Source organism: Physeter macrocephalus, chromosome 2 (genome assembly GCF_002837175.3).
Source record: "Physeter macrocephalus isolate SW-GA chromosome 2, ASM283717v5, whole genome shotgun sequence".
NCBI lineage: Eukaryota > Metazoa > Chordata > Mammalia > Artiodactyla > Physeteridae > Physeter > Physeter macrocephalus.
In genome coordinates this window covers 18,620,580-18,643,044 of record NC_041215.1, presented here as the reverse complement: position 1 = coordinate 18,643,044, position 22,465 = coordinate 18,620,580, and the positions used below count along the sequence as shown (strand labels likewise).

At 54.1% G+C, this 22,465-nt stretch overlaps 2 protein-coding genes across 10 annotated transcripts in view; one reads left to right on the top strand and one right to left on the bottom strand.

The window, feature by feature from the left end:
• The first annotated feature begins 4,558 nt into the window (after positions 1 to 4,558).
• On the top strand, positions 4,559 to 10,895 carry PRAM1 (PML-RARA regulated adaptor molecule 1). Its single transcript, XM_028495310.2, has 11 exons — positions 4,559 to 4,586; positions 5,022 to 5,032; positions 5,734 to 6,784; positions 6,874 to 6,934; positions 7,010 to 7,086; positions 9,810 to 9,867; positions 9,983 to 10,088; positions 10,234 to 10,396; positions 10,485 to 10,518; positions 10,599 to 10,633; positions 10,774 to 10,895. The coding sequence occupies exons 1-11, from the start codon at positions 4,559 to 4,561 to the stop codon at positions 10,809 to 10,811; spliced, it is 1,662 nt and encodes a 553-aa protein (XP_028351111.1). The 3' UTR covers positions 10,812 to 10,895.
• Positions 10,896 to 12,195: 1,300 nt separating this feature from the next.
• The window catches only part of HNRNPM (heterogeneous nuclear ribonucleoprotein M), a 22,261-nt gene continuing 11,991 nt past the window's right edge, over positions 12,196 to 22,465 (bottom strand). For 3 of the 9 annotated variants that reach the window (XM_028499729.2, XM_028499751.2, XM_028499722.2), the window contains 5 exons: positions 21,224 to 21,322; positions 17,780 to 17,833; positions 14,927 to 15,729; positions 14,209 to 14,260; positions 12,196 to 12,618 (listed from right to left, as the gene is read on the bottom strand). In XM_028499729.2, the coding sequence (XP_028355530.2) occupies positions 12,455 to 12,618; positions 14,209 to 14,260; positions 14,927 to 15,729; positions 17,780 to 17,833; positions 21,224 to 21,322 (1,172 nt within the window). In that variant the 3' untranslated portion in view covers positions 12,196 to 12,454. The remainder of the gene's footprint in view (positions 12,619 to 14,208; positions 14,261 to 14,926; positions 15,730 to 17,779; positions 17,834 to 21,223; positions 21,323 to 22,465) is intronic. The other 6 variants (XM_028499754.2, XM_028499733.2, XM_028499759.2 and 3 more) reach the window with 2 other exon arrangements.

Genomic DNA, 22,465 nt, shown 5'->3' with positions numbered 1-22,465 from the left:
TCTGGGGAACATAGACATCCTGTGAGCAAGAACCCAAGCACCAGGTCCCCAGCCCCACCCCACCCTGTTTCACTCCTTATCTCCTCCATCTTCCAAGTCATCAGAGTTGTCCTCTATCTGCGGCCAGCCAGACATTAGTCACCCCCTGAGTGGAGTCCCCAGGCCTCACACCCCTCACTCACCAGCCTCCCATCTTCCCCTTGCCCCCCTTACCATCCTCCCCCTAGTCCTCAGAATCTTCCTCCCCCAGCCTGTTGGCCTCAGTCTCAGAGTTGAGCAGGGTCCCCAGCATCAAAGCCATCCAGGTAGCCAAGTTCGGGTAACGACTCAAAATCCTGCTCCTGTTAGCACAGCTGCTGTGACTCCTCGAAGTTGAACAGCTCCAAGTTCTAAAGGCCTAAAGGCCCTTCAGCTTCTCCTGGGAAGGGCAACAGGGAGATCTGGGCACCCTTTGGACCTGTCCCACCTGGATCCAGGAGCCGGCCTGCCTGCCTGCCTGCCCCACTGCCCTCAGCCTCACAAGGGGCTTCAGGGCTCCAGTGTCCTTGCTGGGGTTGCAGCTGAGTCACAGGTGGCTCAGGCCAGGCGTCCACTCCGCCAGCACCTCCAGGCCCCCACTGAAGCGGGTGTCACTCAGCACCCGCTGTAGGGCCAGACGGGCTGTCAGGGAACCCTGGGGCTCAGGCCCCCTGTGAGCTCCCCTTCCCCTTCTCAGCCAGAAGCCTTGGAACCACAGCTGGGTGATCCTGGGGAAGACTCAACCTCTCTGCATCTCACTTTCTCACTTCTTAAAATGAGTGTCATGAATGCTCATCCTTTGGAGTTCTTGTGAGGATTCAAAAGAGGGATGGGGAGAGAGGGAGGGGGCTTGGGAAATGTTCGCAGGTGGTTGACATCACTCCAACCACCAAGCCTGTGGCTGGCTGCCTGGGACCCTCTCAGGAACCTGTGGAGGAGGTGGGTCAAGGGGCCCACTTTACAGATAGAGAAGGTGAGGCTAGCAGGGTAAGCTGACTGAGCCCTGACTCTAACCGGGCCCAGTTCCAAGTCACCGATTCTGCACCACCCCAGAAGCAGGGCACAGTTACCACTGATGAGAAAACCCAGGCAGTGAGGCCCAAAGGGCACTGTCCCCTTTTCCTGCACTCACAAGGCCCCTAGACACCCTTGGGAATATGGCTCTAGGCCCACCCCTTCCTGCATCTTCAGGGCTTGGTGTTCCATCTCCAGGGTACCAGGGTCCCCCAGCCCCTGGAGTTTTCCCCATCAAGCCCCTCATTCAGGCACCCCCGAATCTAGGCAGTGCCACTTCCCAGTCTGTCAGGACCTTCCCAGAGAGACCCAGGTATCTTGGTCCAGGTGCCGCCCCCCGCAACCGCGTCACCCACAAAGATGCAACAGCCCCTCCCATGGGTACAGTGGGTCCACAGTCCCCCCTGGGCCCTTCGCTGCCCTGTGGAGCAAGCTGAAATTGCCCTGAGGCCTAGGGAGTTGGGTGACTCTGAAAACTGCCCCCTCCCCTCACCCAATCCCAACTCCCATCCAACCCTTCGTCTGCTCGCCTGGGAAGTCTTTCTGCTCCCACTGTCCCTTCTGGGCTCCTGCAGCCCCTGACCTCCCTCTGGCCAACCAAGCTGGGAGCCCCACAGCAGGTCCCTCCACCCCACCCCAACTCCAGGATGCCTGAAAGCTGAGTCCTCTTAGGGCCCCGGCTCTGCCCAGCAGAGGGCGCCCAAGAGTGTCGGTCTGAAGGGAGAATGAATGAGGGGCCGGCGCGTCCAAGCAGGCACCCACCTTGCACAGCCGCCCCAGAGGGGTCAGGTTGGCCTGAGACTGCAGGCTCACGTTGAACAGGCTGAGCCGCTCCAGCACCCAGACCTCGTCATCATCCCCAGCCTCCTACTCGGAGGCGGACCCACATCCGGAAATGTGACCCAGAGTGCATGTCTGCCCGTTCCGGGACAGGGATGCACAGGCACAGAGGCTCCAGAATCCCCAAGCTGTGCTCTTAAGAGCAGACCCAGGCAGAGTCACTGCCGACTGCTGTCTGTGGCCTTCACGGTAGAGGCGAGTGAAGGGCTCCTGCTGGGAATGCAGTGCCCAGCCTCCGGCCCTGTCTCATGTGGATCTTTCTGGAAACTTCAGTACATCTTTGCTACTCTTGGTGTGATCCTTGGACCAGCAGTATGGGCATCACCTGGGATGTTTCAGAATCTGAGGCCCCACCTCAGACCCGAGGCACAACCTTCACTTCCTCGGGGTCTCAGGGTGACTGGTGGGCACCAGTGCTCCTCAGCCGCACACTAGAATCCCCCTGAGGGTGTGTAAGAAATCCCCAGGCTCAGGCCGCACCCCAGACCAATTAAGTCAGAATCTCCAGGAGCTTCTGTCTTTCTGTGAACGCCTCAAAGGATCCGGGTGGCATAGCCGAACTGAGATTCGGGGCTCTGCACTCTCCCACTGGGTGTTTTCTCCCTTTCTCTATGAGCCCGAGGTCACTGACCTCCTGGGGACCGAGCCCTGCCATCAGGGTCTCCCTTGTCTGGCCGGGCCTCGGGCCTCGCACCCTGCACCCTCACAGCTCTGATCTTGCCTACCACCTTCACCCTCTGTCTGCTGGCCTCCCAGCTGTCCCCATTTTCCTCCTTTTCTTGTCCTCTGGGAGCCTTGGACACTCCCCACCCACCCACCACCAAACGTGCCATCCCACCTGGGCCCTCGGCCCGTGTTACATCTGCCCCTGTAACAGGGAAGTCCTAAGTCCTGCTCAGAGCTGGAAATCAGGCTACAGGGAAGTGTTGAAATGAGGAAGGCGGACTGAGGCAACAAGAGCCAGCAGGAGGGCCTCACCCGTCAGGCTGGCTCGACTCCTGGGGTCTCACAGCCCAGAAGTGGCCGGGCCCCTTCCCCGCTGAGAACTACGGCTCCCCTCCCGCAAAGGCCCTGGGAGGAGTTGGCCTTGGCCTGCCTCTGTCGGCGGGAGGTCCTCAGGGCCTGGCATGAGTCCTTCCTGGAGTCCGGAGGTCAGCACACAGCAGGGCATGGGGTGGGAGAGAGGGGGCCAGCAGAGTCGAGAAACGAGTGACTGTTGGGTGTCTGCTGAGAAATGATGCACAAAGCACAGTGCAGGACAGGAATTCAAGAAGCTCCCAGCAGGACCTGAAGACAGGCTGGGGCTGTCCCCCCTCCTCCACTTCCCCCTCTGCCCTCCCCGCCTGGCCAGTAGACCCCACCCCGTGAGGCCCGTGGAGCAGAAGCTACAGTCACTTCCTGAAGGAAGCAGCCCTGGCTCAGGTCCCACTCGCCCTGTGGCCCGTCACCTGCCTGCAGCCATGGTGAGTGAGCCCCCAAGCCCTAGGAGAGCCCCCAACTGGCCGGAGGCAAGGGCTGCCACGGGTGGAAACTGGAAGGCACATTCCAAGAGCGGGGCGGCAGAGGGGCAGGCAGGTTTTCAGGGTTGTGACCGACACAAACGCCCAGAGGTAGGAGGCAGCCAGGACCCACCTCTGGGACAGCTCAGGCTCCCGAGGGGCCTGTAGCAGAGGCTGAGGCTGCGACTAGAAGGGGGACGGGTGGCACTGCCCAGACGGCCCCCCCTCCCTCCCCCCATGAATAGCAACCCGGTAACAGGCAGCCAGGGTGAGGGGCAGGGCCTTCCTGGGGGCGACAAAGTGGGTCACACACATGCTGCCCACCCCCCACCCCAGCAGCGCCCCAACACCTGACCTGCTGACCCCGGCTTCTCTGGCCCCCTGGGTCACCTGGGAGCCTTGCCCCAACCCACCAGGTAGGCGCGCTTCCACAGAGGCGTCTCAGGCCCCGGCACCTTTCCTTGTTCTCCGGATCAGGGCAGAGTGAGGCACAGGCAGGGGCAAAGTCCCCGAGGTCGTACCCTTCCCCTCCCCCGTCTCCTCGACCCCAGGTGAAGCCAGGCCTGGGAGCTGTGGCAGGGCCACCTCTGGGGTGACTTGTCGGTCAGAGCAGGCCTGGCCTACTTGTGCATCTCCTGTGTCCGTGACCAAGGATGTGGGGCAGGTCAAGACCGTACCTGCGACGGACTTCCTGTGCCAGGGCTGGTGCACGTGCCCATGCTTGGGGGCCTGCCTGCCGGTCCTGGTGGGCGTCCCTGACCATCAGTCGGGTGTCTGGGACTGGGGGGCCCTGCCCTCAGGCTTGCCTCCAGGTCTCTCAGTGTCTCCCCACGTGCGTCTGTGGGAGAACGTGATGGTCAGACCGCATGTGCCTGCCTCTGTGTCCTGTACATTCTTTATTTCAACAAAGAATTACTGAGCATCTTAGCGCAGGCCAGGCACTGGGAGGACAGCAATGCATAAGACAAGCTGCCGCCCTCGGGGCGCTGACGGTCCACAGGGGCTGGGGAAAGGAGGAGGAGAGAGACCAAAACAAAACAAAAAAATCACACAGATAGTCAAGACATTTTAAAAACAAGTATTGGAACCTCCCCAGCGGTCCAGTGGTTAAGACTCTGCGCTTCCAACGCAGGGGGCATGGGTTCAATCCCCGGTCAGGAGAACCAAGATCCCACATGCCGCGAGGCATGGCCACTGCCCCCCCGCAAAAAAGAAGTATTAAGTAAAATAAATAGAATGATACAAGGTGGCAGGTACTAACTAAGAGAAACATCAGGCAGGTTGGGGAGGATGGAGAATACTGGGAAGGGGGAATCCAATCTTTTTTTAATTAGGGTGGTCTGGGAGGAAGGCCTCTCTAATAAGGAATATGGGAGCAGAGACCTGGAAGAGGAGGAGGAGGAGGAGGAGAACCATGCGGTGGGGAGAGTGTCCCAGGCAGAGGGCAGGAGATGGGAGAAGGGGAGGCCAAGGAGGTGACTGGGTAGGAGAGGTCGGATCTACTGTTCAGGGCCACTGTGAGATTTTTTTTTTTTTTTATTTGGCTGCACTGGGTCTTCGTTGCGGCATGCGGGATCTAGTTCCCTGACCAGGAATCGAACCCGGGCCCCCTGCATTGGGAGTGCGGAGTCTTGGCCACTGGACCGCCAGGGAAGTCCCTCGTGAGATCTTTAGCTTCTACTGTGGGGAAATGAAGGAACACGGCCAGATTTTGAGCAGAGGTGCACAAACCAACTCAGGGTTAACAGGCCTCCTCCGGCTGCTGTGAGGGGACTGACCAGGGATGGGGGGCACGGGGTCGGCGGGGCAGGAGACCAAGGAGGAGCCTATTAAATGATCCAGGCAACAGGGGATGCTGCCTTCCCCGGGCGGGCTCCTCTGGGCCAGGACAGTGGTGCAGGCGGTGAGAAGTGGCTGGATTCCGGATGTATTTTGAAATGAGAAAAGAAGGGCCTGGGGACGTGGATGGGGAGGCGGGTGGGGGGTGGGGGTGGGGGAGCTCGAAGATGCTCCCCAGACTGAGGGCACGGGCTGGGCTATGGGAGCAGCAGGTCCCAGTGGCCCCAGGAGCTCAGGTCCAGAGTGGGGTGAGGCTGGGTGCACATCCTGGTCCTGAGCGGCGAGGTCAGAGGGTGTGGTAGTTTAGGAGAGCCTGGGACTCGCCGGGAGGCTGGAGACACAAAACTGTGGGAGTGTATGGCCAACAGAGATGGTGGCCAAGGGCAGAAGGTGGGGGAGAGGAGCTAACTGAACAGGAGCCAGGGGAAGCGGGTGCGTGTCCGTGACCGTGTCCGCCTGTCCCACGTCCGTCTCTCCACCACCCGCATGTGTCTGAGTCCCTGCCTGACTCCGTGTCCCCTAGGGGAGTCATCAGGACTTTCGGAGCCTTCAAGCAAAGTTCCAGGCCTCTCAGCACGAGACCGGCAAACTCTCCAAAATATCCCCAAAGCCCGAGTTCAACAAACTCCTCAAAAAGTTTCCACAGCCTGAGCTAGGCGAGCATCCCAAGAAGCTCCCCCAGCCCGAGTTCACTGATCTGCCCAAGAAGCCCTACAAACTTGAGTTCAGTGAACTCTCCAAGAAGGTCCCACAGCTCAAGGCCACTCCATTCCCCAGGAAGCCCCTGCAGCCTGAGCTCAGCCACGCCCCCAGGCCCCCCATAGAGCCCAAGTTCAGTGCATTCCCCAGGAAGTCCCAGCAGCCTGAGTCCAATGAGGCCACCCTGAAGCCCCCCCAGCCCAAGTTCAGTACCGTTCCCGAGAAGCCCCCGCAGCCTCAGGTCGGCGGTCTCCCTGAGAAGCCCCTGCCGCAGCCCGAGTCCACTGAGGTCCCCCCAATGCCCCCTTCAAAGCCCGAGTCCAGTGAGCCCCAGCCTCACTCCTCACAGCCCAACTTCAGTACAGTCCCCGGAAAGATGCAACAGCCTCTGCTGAGTGACCTCCCCGAGAAGCCCCCGCGGCCCGAGTGTGGTGACCTCCCCGGGACGTCCTCTGGGCCCGAGTGCAGCCTGCTCCCCAAGGAGTTTCTGCAGCCCGAGTGGTGGGGGCCGCCCTGCAAGTCCTCGCAGACCAAGCCCAGATCTCTGCCCAGGAAGCGCCCGCAGGCTGAGTTCCTCGGTGACCTCCCTAGAAAGCCTCCACTCCCTGGCTCCCGTTCAGAGAGCTCACTGCCCACTGCCATTGCAGGCTCCAGCCCTAGGTTCCCACTCAGCCCAGGGTTTGGCGCCAGGGAGCAGAGATCAGGAACCCTCGCTCGCGGTGGAGGCTTGTGGCTGGGCCTCAAACCTGCCCACCCACCACGGCGGAGGCCTCTGCCCCCGGTCACCAGCCTGGGCGCCCCTCCAGCCAAGCCCCCACTGCCCCCAGGCCCCAGGGACGTCCAGAGATTTCGGAGGACCTTGGCAGCAGGCACAGGTGGGTGAGGGCGGCCCAGACAGAAAGGAGGGGGTGGAGGCTCCCCAGCAGTGCCCACCTCCCTCCCTCCTGTTCTCATCTCTCCACAGCTCTGCCGAGGAGCTCTTCTGGCCTCCAATTCCGGGCTGGACAGCCTGAAGACATCCCACAGTGAGTGTGGGGAGTCAGGGGGTGCAGGCGTGGGTCACGGGACCGAAAGAGGCCCTCATCTCAGGTATCCCGCAGGGACCCAGATGAGGCCTACGAGCTGTACGATGACGTGGAGCCCACAGACGACTCCAGACCCAGCCCCAAGGGCAGAGGTTTGTTGGTGACGGGGCCGGGCCCTCAGCCAGACCAGTCTGCCAAGGCACCTGGGGAACATCTGTCACAAGGGTGTGTTCTGCCATGTTGCTAGCGTGAGGCCAAGCGGCAATCCATACCCCTGATGGATTGAAAGCAGCGCCAGGGGAGGAAGCAGAGAGGAGGGGCCTTTCAGAAAGGTCACGCCAGCTCCTGGTGGGTGGAACAACCTGAGTGAGGGCGGCCCAGAGGCCAGCAGCCTGACCAGGGTGTGGCCAGGGCAGGGGTGTGGGCCAGGGTGGTGGCAGAGGACATGGAGAGCAGTGGGATAATCAGGTACAAAGCAGCAAGAGGACTTGGTGGTGCATCACGAGGGACGAGAGCCAGCGAGCTCATGACAGGGATGAGGCCCAAATGTTGAGCCTGCACCTGCGTAACGCACCCATGGTGCTGGAGGTGCCTGAGGGATGTCCAGGCAGGACTTGGGCCTGAACTCAGAGGCAGGGGCTAGAGACAGGGTGTGGCCCACCCTCCGGGTCTGCAGTCCCAGGCAACTCTCTCTCTCTCTGTGCTCTGGGTTTCCAACGACCCTTCTTCTCTCCCTTCCACACCTCTGCTCCTGGAGAGCAGGATGAAGGCCAAGCAGGCCCAGCTCGGGGACGATGCATTCACCAACCTCATGTGAAAACAGCAACGGCTCCCATGCCAGCACTTCACCGAATGTGCACAGCCCACCACTCCCGAGGCAGTGTCCTGCCCATTTTACAGGAGTGGAAGCTTGAGGACACGAGAAGCGACTTGCCCCAGGTGGCACAGCCGATACACAGGAGCCCAGACCCTAGGCTCCCAGGCTGCTTCCCTGCCCTGTCTTTGGAAGGGTCTCCTGCAGGGGAACGTTTCATCAGAGGTGCCTTTGGGATCCCCAGCTACCGCTCCCTCCTCACCAGCCCACCCTCCAAAGTCTGCTGCCTCTACAGCTGTTACTCCTTCCCCAGCCCCTTATGCTTCCCCTGGGCTTTCCCCAGGGCCTGCTTGCAACACCCGTTAGCACAGAGCTTCCTGACAGGGCCCCTCGTGCTTCCGCTCCAGTTAGGCTCTGTGGCTTGGGTCTGGGGGGCCGCTCTTGGGTATGTGGACGTGGGGAGGGCGCACCTCTGGCCACTCCACTTCCAGCAGCTCCGCAGGCACGGCCCACCCCTTCCCCAACCCCAAGTAGACCAGGCACATCCCTCTCTCTGCTCACCGTCCCAGCCACTGGACAACCGCCAGCCATTCTTCAAGGTTCCGAGCCGATACCACATGCTTCCCCAGATCTGCCCCTTTCTCGAGACACTGAGTGGGGCTCACTGATTGTCCCCAAGGCAGCTCTGCCCTTCCCAAGTCTGTCCCCAGTTGGAAGGACTCTGGGCTCCTCCCTCCCACTCTCTGCCTCACTCAGAGCAGTGGTGGCTCCACTAGAGGCTCCCTGCACCGCTGGGGGCTCCTCTGGAGGGGCCGGGCCCAGCTCTTTCTCAGGAGCTGAGGGTAGCGTGCTCAGGGTCACACTGCCAGGAAGCTGGGGACACAGGGCACCAGGGTCTGCGCCGCACTGCCGTGCCCAGGGCTGTGCTCTCTGGCTGTGGCAGGTCTGTAGGGACCCTGGGGTGAAGTCAAGACTGCTCCCAGCCGGGTGACCATCTCCGGCCTGGGCAGCCTCTGGGTGGCCCCGTTACCCGAGCACCACCCAGCTGAGGCTGGAGGCAAACTCAGTGTCTGAAGGGGTGGAAGGGCACCATGCAGATGCCCCTCGGGCAGCTTGATGGAAGGGTCTGCTGGCCTAGAAATGTCCAGAGCAGCAGTTCAAGTCATTCAGAGAGGACTGCAAAAAGCTGGGGGCTTCAGGTTCTGCATCCTTCACTCACCTTGTGTTCACAAGGCTCTCACTGTAAGCCACACCCTTGGCCAGCAGGGCCGGCCATTTGCGGGGTAGTCAGTCCTCACCTGGGAAACCCCTCACAGTCCAGTCTCATCATCAGCCAGGCCACACAAGAGCCCCAGCCCAACAGCCCCTTCTCAGAGGCGGACTTCTTTTGCTTCTAGGAAATATTTTTCTTCGCCTTATTTTTTTGACCCAAATCTCATCACAATTCCCAGAACCCCACCTGCTCTACGAGGCAGATGTGAAATGGCCTCAAAAGCCTACAGAGAGCTTCCCTGGTGGCGCAGTGGTTGAGAATCCGCCTGCCAATGCAGGGGACACGGGTTCGTGCCCCGGTCCGGGAAGATCCCACATGCCGCGGAGCGGCTGGGCCCGTGAGCCATGGCCGCTGAGCCTGCGCGTCCAGAGCCTGTGCTCCGCAACGGGAGAGGCCACAACAGTGAGAGGCCCGCGTACCGCAAAAAAAAAAAAAAAAAAAAAAAAAAAAAAGCCTACAGAGAAATCCTACCCCTACCATTTAACAGCTGGGTGACCTGGGGCAGGCTGCGTTACCTCTCTGAACCCTTATGTCCTCCTCAGCAAGCAACTTGGGATGACAGTCGAGATAGCTGAAATGAGTGGTAAGTTTCTGCCATGCCTGGCCTGCGACAGGAGTTAAGAAAATGAAAGGCAATCCACTAGAACTCACAGCTCATGAGAAAGGCCTGGGCAGCGGGGTGGGGAGGGGACCAAGGTCCTGAGAACTGACAAGGGAAAGAGCAGGCTGCCAGATTCAGAGGCCAAACCAACGGTCCCTGCCCTAACTCAGCATCCTGACTGTCCCAGATGAAGTGCTGTCTACCCAGCAACCCCCCAGGAGGCCACCACAAGACCAAGAGCCCAGGTACTAGAAGGCAAAGGGAGTGGGACAGGGTGGGACTGAGCTCTGGGAGGACGGTAAAAGGGGGTCCCTGAAAAGCACGTCTTGCTCACGAGCACCCAACTCCCCGGGGGCTCAGGAAGAAGGGCCCCCAGCCACAGCAGTTGCCGCACACGGACCTGAAGTCTCTGAAGCAGACCCGGAAGGCAGAGAAAGCTGAGCGGGAGTTCCGGAAGAAGTTCAAGGTGTGAACCCCAAGCAAAGCAAGAGTCCTGGGAGGGCTGGGCTCAGCCCCAGTTGACCAAAGCCCCACAGATTCCATCTTCAGAAAGAAGCCAGGGGTCCTCAGGGTGGCAGCACGACCAAAAGCTCTGATGTCTTCCTCCCCAGTTTGAGGGGGAGATTGTGATTCAGACAAGGATGATGATCGACCCCAACGCCAAGACCCGTCGCGGGGGTGGCAAGCACCTGGCAATTCGGCGTGGGGAGATCCTGGAGGTGATCGAGTTCACCAGCAAGGAGGAGATGCTGTGCCGGGACACCAAGGGCAAGTGTGAGTGAGCCCAGCAGGGGCAGCCCTGGGAAGACCACCACCACCAGGGAGGGCGGAGAACTCACCCACCCCCGCTCTCTCCTCACAGATGGCTACGTGCCCAGAACAGCTCTACTACCCCTGTGAGTGCTGGCCCTGATGGGGTGGGGGATTTAGGGGGGAGGGGTGGGGTGACCCTTACTGACCTTAACTGTGCTCTCAGAGAAACAGAGGTGTACGACGACGTCGGTTCCTGGGGTATGTATGTGGATGCTCCGGGTGGACTGGAAGGGACTATAGTGTCTTGGGAGGGGGTAAGGTCCCATCCCACTCCACCAGGGGCTGCTGGCTACCTGCTTATGGGGCAAGGGTCACTGGAAGTCACCCCCCCTCGGCAGATCCTCTGGATAACCAACCATTCCCCGGGGGACGATAAGGCCTACAAGGGTGGGGACCCAGGACAACCCACCAATCCAGCCACCTCTTAACCGAAGGAGCCCTGGATCCCAGTTTGGCCGTCACAGAACTGCCCAGGCTCCTGTCTGACCACATACACAGACCACATAAAGCCCCTCTTTTAAAGCAATTCCTGCTTCTTGTCTTTTCTTTCCCTCCTGATGGGCACCACACCAGGGGAGCCATGGTCAGACACTTGGGCGAATCTGTGGGGTCAACCCCCTCCCTCCAAGGTCTCACCCCTCAAGGATAAAGGCCAGAAAGGAGAAAAGTAGGGCAGGGGAAGGTAGCAAGGGAGCTGGCACCTTGCTGGACTTTGAGGTGGGAGTCCCCGTGATGGTACCCCGTGTCAGCTGCCAGCCAGAGTGAAGACCCTCCACATCCAACGTGACAAGCAGCAGCTGCAGCTCCTCACAGGCTACACAGCCGAAGTGGGCTTACGTATGAGATCACATCTTGGGGGGAATGTGACCCAGTTCTGATAAGAGTCCAGGTATCAAGTTCAGCCTAAACCTCTGACAGGACAAAATATGCTCAGAAACTCTCACCCTACTTGGTCTGTTTTAGCAAAGAAAAGCTGCTATGGACTGAATGTTTGTGTCCTTGCTGCCAAAAACAATTCCTGCGTTGAAAACCTAACCCTCAACGTGATGGTACTAAGAGGTGGGGCCTTTGGGGAGGGGCTTAGGTCATGGCGGCAGAGCCCTCATGGATGGGATTCGTGCCCCTACAAAAGAGGTCTGAGAGACTTCCCTGGCAGGCCAGTGGTTAGGACTCTGCACACACTTTCACTGCTGAGGGCCCGGGTTCAATCCCTGGTGGGGGAACTAAGGTCCCACAAGCCGCGCGGCACGGCCAAATAAAGCTAAAAAATTATTTTAAAACAAAACAAATAAAAGAGGTCTGAGAAAGTTCCCCGGCCCCTTCTGCCATGTGAGGTTACAGCTAGAAGGTGTCATCCACGAACTAGGACCGGGCCCTCACCAGGCACTGAATCTCTCAGTGCTTTGATCTTGGACTTCCCAGCCTCCAGAACTGTGAGAAACAACTGTTTGTTACAGCAGCCGGAGCAGACTGAGACAAAAGTCTAACTGGAAACGAGCCTGACGCAGCATCTGTGCCCCACAGAACTGCACCAGGGGAGACAGGATGGCTCCGACAGCCAAGCGCACCATTAACCGGCCCTGGGGGACTGAGGTCCACTCAGGATTCCGTTTCCACAACGAGATTTTTCTGAAGTGGCTAGGGCCAGTGGCCTCCCACCCCAAGGGTCCACAGCTCCAAGGGTAGAAAGGAGACTGAGCAGCTCTAGCTCCCCCAAACTCGGGCAGTTACCCCACAACACAAACGCAAAAGCAAGCAGCTTTCAGGAACTGGTATTTATTATCAAAGTCATATTCGATGTCAACAAGATGCCACAACTACAAAAAAAATTGCGCACATTGCAATCTCAATGCAAACAGTCAAATGGAACCCCAGTCATTAAAAAAGTAATTCAAATTACCCCAAAAAGCAACTGAATTTTTTAAACATCTTTATACATCCAGCCAACAAATTAAAATGGTTAACAAGAAAAAATACAAATTCAGAGGTCTGGTATCGATGTTTAAAAAAGGCAACTGCTTAAGCATTTCTATCGATTCGAACATCAATCTCTCGGCCACTCAGCTTCATCCCATTCATCATCCGGCAGGCTCTCTCAGCCACCTCTGGCGACTCAAACTTAACCACACCGCACCCCTTGGACTTCCCATTCTCCATCTTGATGTCGGCATACAGCACGTGGCCTGGGCACAGGGAGGGAAGAAGAGACCACAACTCATCAGGCAAACCCAGAGCTCAGCCTCAGTCTGGGCTCCACTCAGTCCAGATCACCTGTTGGATTTCGGCTGACAGAGTCAAAAGGGAGAGTGGCCCTCGCGCCTGGCGCATGAATGCTCAGAACACAGCGGCTGGAACCCAGCTACTATGGCCCTCAGCCACGTTGCCATTCTTCTGCCAATGGGACAACAATCTGACCCGTGATGAGCATTCCTGGCGGCTTCAAATGCACACCTTTGCTCTGAAGAGTTATAAAAAGACACTGTGTGAAGCCAGCTTTATAGGCAAATTTTACAGAGGCTTCACTTTTAATACACTGCTCAACCGCATTTACAAGGCCAATGCCAATACCATGGACACTTCAGTACTGTCCAAATACAAGCTTTGTAATAATTGGCAAGCAGGTTACACATATTCATTCAAGCTCCAGTTAAGCATCCAGTTATGTGTCAAGCACCATGGAAACAATCTACAAGGGAAGAGCCACAGAAACACAGGGCCGAGAACACACAGTGTAACTGGTGCTGGCACCCACAATTCTAGGGCCATCAACTCTGCTTGAGACGTCAACATCCTGGAGGGCTTCTCACAGAAAAGTTCTAAAACAGCTTAGGGTGACATTAAGTCATACAGGGGATCACAGTTTGGGCTTTCTCTTGCCAGCAGAGGGACACCTCCGGGCATCTGTGGCAGGGGGAAGTGACATGATCCAATTTGACTTTTCAGAATATCCACTACAACTTGGGAACTAAGGAGTGTGGAAAGAGTACAAGAACAGGGCAAGAGGGCAGTCTATGGCTCAACAGTTGACCCGAGAGAAGAACCAGGAGAAGCAGCTATAGTGGTGAAATCTGAGTCACTGCAGCAAAAGGAAATGAGAAAACACTGAGAAAGCCTTGATCCAGGGAGCCACCTAGACCTCTGGCTTAGGGCTGGGGCTCCCAACTTGACACAGTTAAAAGAGGTGTTAGGGGTGAGGGGCAGGGCCTCACCCGGAGACAATTTCTTTTTGGCCACAAAGTGACCCTTCCAGAATGGCTGCCTGATGTGCCAGGAAACCTCAATCAGAGACCCTTAGCTTCATCGCACACAAGCTACTGTGTGCCCAGAGCCTGTGAAACCTCACCCACGGGACCTGCTGGGCGAGTGCTCTCTGAGGCGCAAACCAATGGTGCTATTGTGGAAAACAACCTTGTCTCAGATATATTTATTTTATTTAGCTTTGTCACTTACAAGCCATGTGACCTTGGGAACATGATTTGGCCTGACTGTAAAATGGGGACAACACTACCGCCTTTCAAAAACCGGAAGAGGGAAAAAAAGAGAGAAACAAAGATGAAATGAGAACACAGGTTAAAAAGTATCTGACACATAAAAGGAAACTGAACAACCTGCTTGAATATTTGCACAGGCAGAAAAATGGCAAGTCCCAACCATCCTCCAGAGTCACGGAAGGTGTCTGTGAAGACTAGGATGGAAGCCTCGCTGCATGGCTGCAATGCAGCACCAACAAGCCACAACACAGGAAGCACCTAGAAAGCCTCTCAAATACTTACCACACTCGTTGAACTTGTCTTTTAGCATCTTCCATGTAAAATCAAATGGGAGCTGAGGGAGAAAAAGGAGACTGGTGAGTGACTCAACCAAATCCTAATGCACAAACATCAATTGTCTCAGAGTGCCTTTAAAACTTATTACACAGAGAAACTGGCTGACCTTCACACTGAGATGATCAGCAGAGAACAAAGAGTCTGTCTGGGTGAGGTTCTAAACTAGCACAGCAAGTTCACTCCCTCCTGTCTGCATCTGTCTGTGGGAGCACCATGCACGGAGCAGAACACACAGCTGCCTGTGGTGAGCAGCCCACAGAACCACTGAATAGTAGCTAAAGGTGGTCAACCTGGTAAAGATAATTCAGATACAGCCTTTCCCCCGCACCCCCAAACTGTTGTGCCATGTCATTTAGCAGCTCATCGAGCTGAGAGTTCAAGAAACTCAAGTTCTTCAGACCACTGTCTTTTCCATCCAGTAAGTAGTCAGAGAAGCCTAGGATTTCACAACACCCACTATTTCTGCTGCACGAGTATCATAAGCTCTCATATTCCCTCCTCATTCTCCCAACACCAAACTTCGCGGAAAGCGGCAAAGGGCCCTTGCACGCTACTCAGCGCTCCCTCTGACTTCGACCTGCTACCACTCGGTCCTGCTGGCTTCCTGCCCCCTCCTCCTCCCTTGTGCATACGACCCCTGAGAAATTCCTGAAGAGCCACTTACATTTCTCACAAATATCTGGCAGGCCTTCCTGGCCACCCCAGGAGCATGGCCTCCGGCTCCACCAAAGGAACCTGCGAAGCTTCCTCCAAAGTTGCCACGCTCCATCTCGATGGCACGGTCAAAGCTGGCACCGCCACCACCACCCATGGCCAGGCCCATGCGCTCAATGCCAGCGCCCAGGGCCGGGCCCATGGCGGGACCCATGCGCTCCAGGCTGTTGGCGCCCATGCGCTCCAGGCCCATGCGCTCGAGACTGTTGGCGCCCATACGCTCCAGGCCCATGCGCTCCAGGTTGTTGGCGCCCATGCGCTCCAGGCCGGTGGCCATGCGATCCATCACAGGGCCCATGCGCTCCAGGCCTGCCCCCATGCCTGCGGGCACCATGCGCTCCATGCTCAGGCCCATGCGCTCGATGGCAGGACCCATTCGCTCCACGCCAGAGCCCATGCGCTCGATGGTCTGGCCCACACGGTCAATGGGTGCGGCCATACGCTCCAGGCCAAAGCCCATGCCGGCACCCATGCGCTCCACGCCAGAGCCGATGCGCTCCATGGTCTGGCCCATGCGCTCGATGCTGGAGGCCATGTGGTCGAGGCCCAGCGGGCCCATGCGCTCGATGCCGGAGCCCATGCGCTCGACTGAGCCCATGCGGTCCATGACCAGGCCCATGCGCTCAATCTCGGAGCCCACACGATCCATGCCGTGGCCCAGGCCTGCACCCATGCGCTCCATGCCGGCACCCCCAATGCGGTCAATGCCGGGGCCCATCCTCTCAATTCCAGGGACACTGCCTCCGCCTCCACCTAAAACAGAGACACAAAATGTGTCACGCGTATGTCAGGTACTTGAGGATCTGTGTGCACACCATGCCAGGAGGGTTCCCTGGGTGCAGAGGCCTGGGCACTTCACAAGCTCAACCACGGTTCAGAAATTTTAAGTCCCACAATAACTTATCATTAGATATCCTGCAAATGTTGACAACTGTTAAAGCTGGGTAGTGAGTACAATCATTCTTCCTACTTCTGTGCCACAGTTAACTTCCGTAATAAAATTTAAAAAGGGAAAAAACCCACCCCGAGGACTTTGATCAACAATGTTCTCCACGTTACTCTGAAAGCGCTAATACTTGTGACAAGCCTTGTGAGCAACAGGCATCAACTCCTTGAGAACTCTGCAGTTTCCCCACCACCAGACATTGATAAAGGCTCTGGGGGGTGGGGGAGGGCACGGGGACAGAAACCCCACACTCAGATGGTCACCCGACATAATGGATTATAATGGGGACAATTACAATTGCTCACAACCTCTATCCTCTCCCAACATGACCCTCTACAATGCCCTGCTGGTAACCAGTCTGGCTCATTTCCTTAGCACCTCCACGGCATAGGTAAGTTATAACACAGCCATGTAATCAGGAAGATATAAAGAAAACAAACACCAACACCAATACAGATCCTCACATACAAATGAACACAGCCAGCCACTTCTAGGGAACCTTACTCTGTCACGGAAACCGCCAACCGACTTTGCCGTGTATAACTCTGCTAGCTTTGGAGGAAAAAGATCTGATGGCAACTGCAGAGTAGATTCAGAAAGAGGCCTGGGATCAGTCCCTCCGTGTTATGGTTCAGCTGGACACATGCTGGCAGGTCAGCAGTGCACAGCTGACCCTGTGATGCTTGCAATTCTGGAGAAGGAGGGTCTGGCTCCACCACCAAGGCCACTTGCCACCAAGTTTTTTTTTCCACATGCAGACCCCGAGGGTCCCCCTCACTCAAGCTTCACCACCACCACCACCTGCCTCTGAAAAGTGGGCAGCTGAGCCCTCAGCCAGCCCATTACTGAACCAAGCAGCCTAGGCCAAGATGCAAATTCAAGAAGAGGAAATTCAGCCGTTTCTTTGATTCTCTGACCAAAGCCGTGACCTTGCACGAGTCATGCCACTTCTCGGTGGCTGTTTCCTTGGCTGAATAACAGTGCACCAAGTGGCAAAATATAAACACAATTTTAAGAATATTAAGCTTTCACAGCAGAAATATCTCAGAAACTATAAAAAATGTAAGAGACCTAGAGAGGGTGGGTAGCATACCCAAAAGTACCAAAAATGAGGGTGACACTCCAGATGCCAATAGCAGCAGAGAACTAGGAAGAAACGGTACCCACGTGGAGTTCTAGAATCAGCCCACCACAGAAATAAATCTAGCAAGTGGAGTTACCAAGGAAATGCCAAGATGCTCAGAGCCATGAGAAGTAAAAAAAAAAAAAAAAAAAAAAAAAAATCAGACCGAATTAAGTACATTTAGTTTTAGGTACCCCTTTAAAAAAGTGTATTAATGGGAGAATATATTCCAAAATATTTACAGCATTCATCACAGGGCAGTGAGATTTCAGGTATTTACTTTCTTTATAATGTTCTGAATTTTTGTGAGTACATGTGCACATAGTAATAAACATATGCTATGATTAGGTGGTGTACACTTTTAAAATCAGATAAAATATTTACTTTTAGCAATTTACAATTTGATAGTACTAGAAACAAGAAAGCCCCCAAATTACATGGACATTTTGACAATGGCTAACGTGTACACAGCACATACGTAGGTCCTCTTTTATGCATTAACTCATTTACTCTACAGAACTATTCTATGAGGTAGGTACCATTATATCCCCATTTTACAGTACGAAAAACAGAGTTCAGTAACTTGCCAAATGTCACACAGCTAGGAGGAGCCAGAGCTGGTTCCCCACCCCAGGCAGTCTATTTTAGAGCCCATGCTTTCACCACTACACTACTATCCCCGGTAACAAAGGCCTAGTCTAAAAATCAAAACATCAAAACTAAGCGTTTCCTACCTCCTCCCTGCTTTGCAATGATCTCTCCTCTCTTCAGTGCATTACTTAGGATTTCTAAGGAAATCAGGAAGAAAAAAAAATTAGCCAAATTCCTCTATGGTAATAGAAATTTATTACAGATTCCAGAGCAGGACTACTACTAATTAAAAAATAAAAAAGGAAAGGGGAAGGGGTTGAGAAATATACACACAGACAAGGTCATTTTTACTGGAAAACTATAAGGGTTCTTGATGATGGGTCATGATGCTAGAGTCCCATGTAGCTCCAGAGTCTGAGGCCCAGTTGGCAGGGCCTCTGGCACTGCACCCACGAGCTGAACTTGGAAGGTTAGAGCAAGAATGGGGCCAGTAGCACAGTTTTCTAAAGCTGGTCCAGACACTCAGTACTCACAGACTGAAACGTGCACTCACCCACCCAGATCCAATCAGCACCTCACAGTTACCCTTCAACAAACTACCACTGTAGCTACACTTAGAGCCCAACCCCTGAAAACCAGCAGCAACCGCATGCAGTGCTGGAAATATGACCTAATCAACGAGCCAGGCAAGGGAAGACTGCAGCAAACTGAGCCTATGAGCCCTGCCTGGAAGGAGCTAAATGTGATGGTAACTAAGTGACAGACAAAGCCTCAGGTAAACAAAACCCCAACACACTCAGCTTTCCAAAACAGCAATACTGCTGCTTGCTTGCTGGCAGTTCATTCAAACCTCTATTAAGTTTGTCTAATGCTATCATTAGTGTTAGCTTTTAAGTTTCTTCTGGGTCTTTCACTATATAAAAGAAACTTGTACCCACTCCCACTCTGGTCCTGAAGTGTGCTGAGCAACATGGACAACAGTCACAGAGCACATATAATATTTTGACCATGACCGTGAAGAGATTAAACCCTAGCCCTGCAGCTCTTTCAAGTATTACAACTACCTGCGCAAGGAAGGGGGTGGGAAAGTACACCAAGAAAACAGACCTCCAGCCAGGAAGCAAGACCAGGGCTTATTCTTCCATGATGCCTGGGAGCCTACTCAGCATGCCCAGGCCTAGGTTCTAGTTCCTAAAACAGCACTTGGATCAAACCATTCCCTGGCAAAAGACTTCACAATCAGCCAACCACTGATTTGAAGAGAAAGCCCAAATTATTTTCATGGGTGTTCACAGGGCTCCCTGCTCTGACTTAAAACTTTATAATCTGTTCTGTTCTTCCCACCCCAAGTAGACTGACATCTCCAAGCCTCTGCACCTGATGCTGTCCGCCCTCTCTGTGGGCCAGTACCCACCTCTACCTATGCTGAAGTCCAGCCCCTCCAGCGTGAACTGCATCTCCTGCATGGTCTTCTTACACCCCTGCCTGGATCCTGTGTTCTCTGAGCAGAACACTTCTATCAAGCATCTAGAGCAGTGCTTTTTCAAATCTTAACACAGAAAATGATCGCCTTTGTGTGGTGCTCACATAGCTGCCGAGAGCCCGGGAATCAACATCTCCACTGGCTCCCTCAACTAGGCCACTTCTACGTGCTGATCTCTGGTGCTGCCCCAAGCCACTCTGAGCACTGTCTCCTCAGCTACACCACATCCTTCAAAGTTAAGTATCACATATCTATCTATAGCCCTGGAGCACCAAGTACAGCTGTTTGCACAAAGAAGTACAAAGATCTATTGCCTTGATAGGAAAGAAGGGATACTGAATAGGGAGAGCACTACAAAAGTAGCACACCAAAATGATCCAACTGTCAAGTAAATAATACAGAAAAAAAAGATCAAGAACTGAATCTGAAAAAAAAAAAAAAAACAATCCAGGAAACTACTCTGAAAACCTGACTTAAAGATTTTACTTGGTACAAAGACCATTTCACTAACTTGAGTCTGATCATAAGTAGCAGGAGAACAAAAGCTCTTTGCTCCTGCCCATGGTCACTCTGGGAAGCCTCAGGACAAACAGACCATGGTCTCCATCAGAAAGAAGGTGCCAAAGTAGCAGGAGATCAGCAAGGCCTGCAGATGACCTTCCTATATTCAGGTCAGGACAGGACGTGTTTCCTGTTGCCACATGAAATAACCTCACCAGTCCACCTCTTGTGCCTCCACAGGATCTGGGACAAGGCTGACAAGCCTCATCACAGAGGTGAGGTGAGAGGACCCACAGCAGCAAAGGACTGAAGGCTCAAGAGCAGCACAAAGTGCCTGTGGGAGGAAAGTTACATGCCATTTTGTTCTTCTCACCAAAGGTATCCATTCACAAATCAGTATTTGCAGCCAAATGACAATGAATTTAAAAAAATTTTTTTAATACCCTACCGTTTCAAGACACAAAAAACAAAGCCAGTTATGGCAACAAGAAACTTTTAACTGACCTAGTCACATACAGATTATGAACGCACCCCCAAATTCTAAAGCTCTGGAACAATCTAGAATAAAGCTACAGTCATATCAAGTAAGCACAGAAAAAGTAAATCTTCAGTACCAGCTAGTTTCGATGCAAGAAAAATCACTTAACTTTCCTAACCATGGTCAGGAGGACAAATGAAACAAAAGCCAACAGCCTACTCTGAGAGAAATAGTTTCCAATAATTCCTGGTTTCCATGAAGGAAACAAAGAAGATAGGATTCCTGGAGATAAATACAGCTCAGCTCATACAAACTAGACATAAAAAAGCTTAAAATCCTCACAGCTAGCCCAAGGTGTCCCATAAAGACAGGCTGAACACTCTTTGAGGCTATCACCTAGTTAGCCGCCTATCTGCACAGGATGAGAAGCTGATGAAGATGGGGGAGGGGGTGTTGGGGAGAGAGTTAGCCATGCTCTAAATCTCCTTTGAGAGAAACGAACTTCAGAGCCCAGGAATACACAATCTCCTTGTTCCACACTAATTAAGAATCAGGCTGACAGATTCTCAGAAATGCCTAAACTCAAAACAGGGGAAGACATCCACGGAAAAGTAAAAAAGAAACTGCTTTGCAAACTAACCAAAACTACATTTAGACAGGCCCAATACTCCAGGCCTTCCAACATTAGGAAACTTCTCTGTTCACCAAGATCTCTTTCAATTGCATCAGCAAGCACACTGTCATCCTTTCTTAACTGGAACACCACAGGCCCCTGGACTAAGGAGACTCACACCCCCACTGTGCAGGGCCTTGAAAATCTCTACCGTGACTAGAGAGCCACAACGTCATGTAAACACAGCAGTTTTTAACTCCACAGCAAGAAAACACCTTATACCAATGTGAAAAAAGCAGCCATCTGAAAAGACTAAAGAAAAATGGTGCTGTTGATACCAATAAAAAAATTCAAGGACCAAAAGTTCATATCTAGACCTAGAAAACATACAATTTTTTTTAAAGCCTAAGGAAAAATAGCTGACTTTGCCTAAGAACCTCCCGACATCAGGGTGAGCCTGCACCCCCGGGGGGTTGACCCCGCCCACATAGGGGCCCATGGGGCCTTCTTACCCATTCCTCTGCCAAGGGGCTCTCCAAAGCTTCGAGACATTCCCATTTCATTTCTGGCAAAGTCTCTCTCAAATCCTCCACCCATGCCACGCTCCATCTCTGTGGAAAAAAATATTACCCTAGGCCTTTCCAGGAATACCATTATGTTTTAGACATTAAAAACAAAAAACTATAAACACACAACAGCTACCAGCAAGTCAGCATGTTTTAGTTTTTCTATACGAAACCATCGTTCATCCTTTATTCCTTAAAAAAGAAAGTCACCTCAAATGAATCCCTGAAAACAACCCACCTTTTAGTCCATTAGGACTAATTTCCAGCTTACACACAGTCACACAATGGATACACCAAGCACCCACTACTGCAGTTAACTGGTGTGGGGAGGATGCAGTGCATGTGGTGTCAAAGGTAGGCTGCAGGAGAGCCTGCCTATGTTACAGCAGCAGCAGGTACCACCTCTGCGGCACTTCCCACATGCCCTGCCATGCCCAGGGCTTTATATGTGCTATTATTTCATGGAATCCTCACAACCAGACTGCACGACTACATTACTCTCCATCACCACTGCCCCTTTACAAAGAAACTGAGGCTCAAATGACTTAGAATCTTGACCAAGGTCACATGCCTGGTAAGGAGTGAGGCAAAGGCTGGAACCTAACTCCAATGCAAAAACCCATGTTCCAATCACAAGCACAACCATGAGAACAGAGAAAGACGCCTGTGTGCAAACAACATGACTTCTCTATTGACAACTGGAGTGGTTTCATCTACATAATGGGGTTTGGTAACTGCATTATTTTTTTTCTATGCTGATTGCAACAGTATTTGTTGTTTTCCACAGTGTCTTTTTTTAAACAAATTTATTAATTTACTTATTTATTTTTGGCTGCGTTGGGTCTCCGTTGCTGCGCATGGGCATTCTCTAGTTGTGGCGAGTGGGGGCTACTCTGTTGCGGTGCGCGGGCTTCAGGCCCACAGGCTTCAGTAGTTGTGGCACGTGGGCTCAGCAGTTGTGGCGCACAGGCTTAGTTGCTCCGCGGCATGTGAGATCTTCCTGGACCGGGGCACGAACCCGTGTCCCCTGCACTGCCAGGCGGATTCTTAACCACTGCGCCACCAGGGAAGTCCCACAATGTCTTTTAAAAACAAAGGTCTTGGGCTTCCCTGGTGGCGCAGTGGTTGAGAGTCTGCCTGCCGATGCAGGGGACACGGGTTCGTGCCCCGGTCCGAGAAGATCCCACA

Bases quoted from the DNA above. Each gene is read 5' to 3' on its own strand.
- PRAM1 (XM_028495310.2), top strand. From the start codon at position 4,559: ATGGCCACTGCCCCCCCGCAAAAAAGAA. The intron at 6,935-7,009 runs GTGAGTGTGGGG...GGTATCCCGCAG, and splicing joins CAGCCTGAAGACATCCCACA to GGACCCAGATGAGGCCTACG. The intron at 10,397-10,484 runs GTGAGTGAGCCC...CTCTCCTCACAG, and splicing joins CCGGGACACCAAGGGCAAGT to ATGGCTACGTGCCCAGAACA.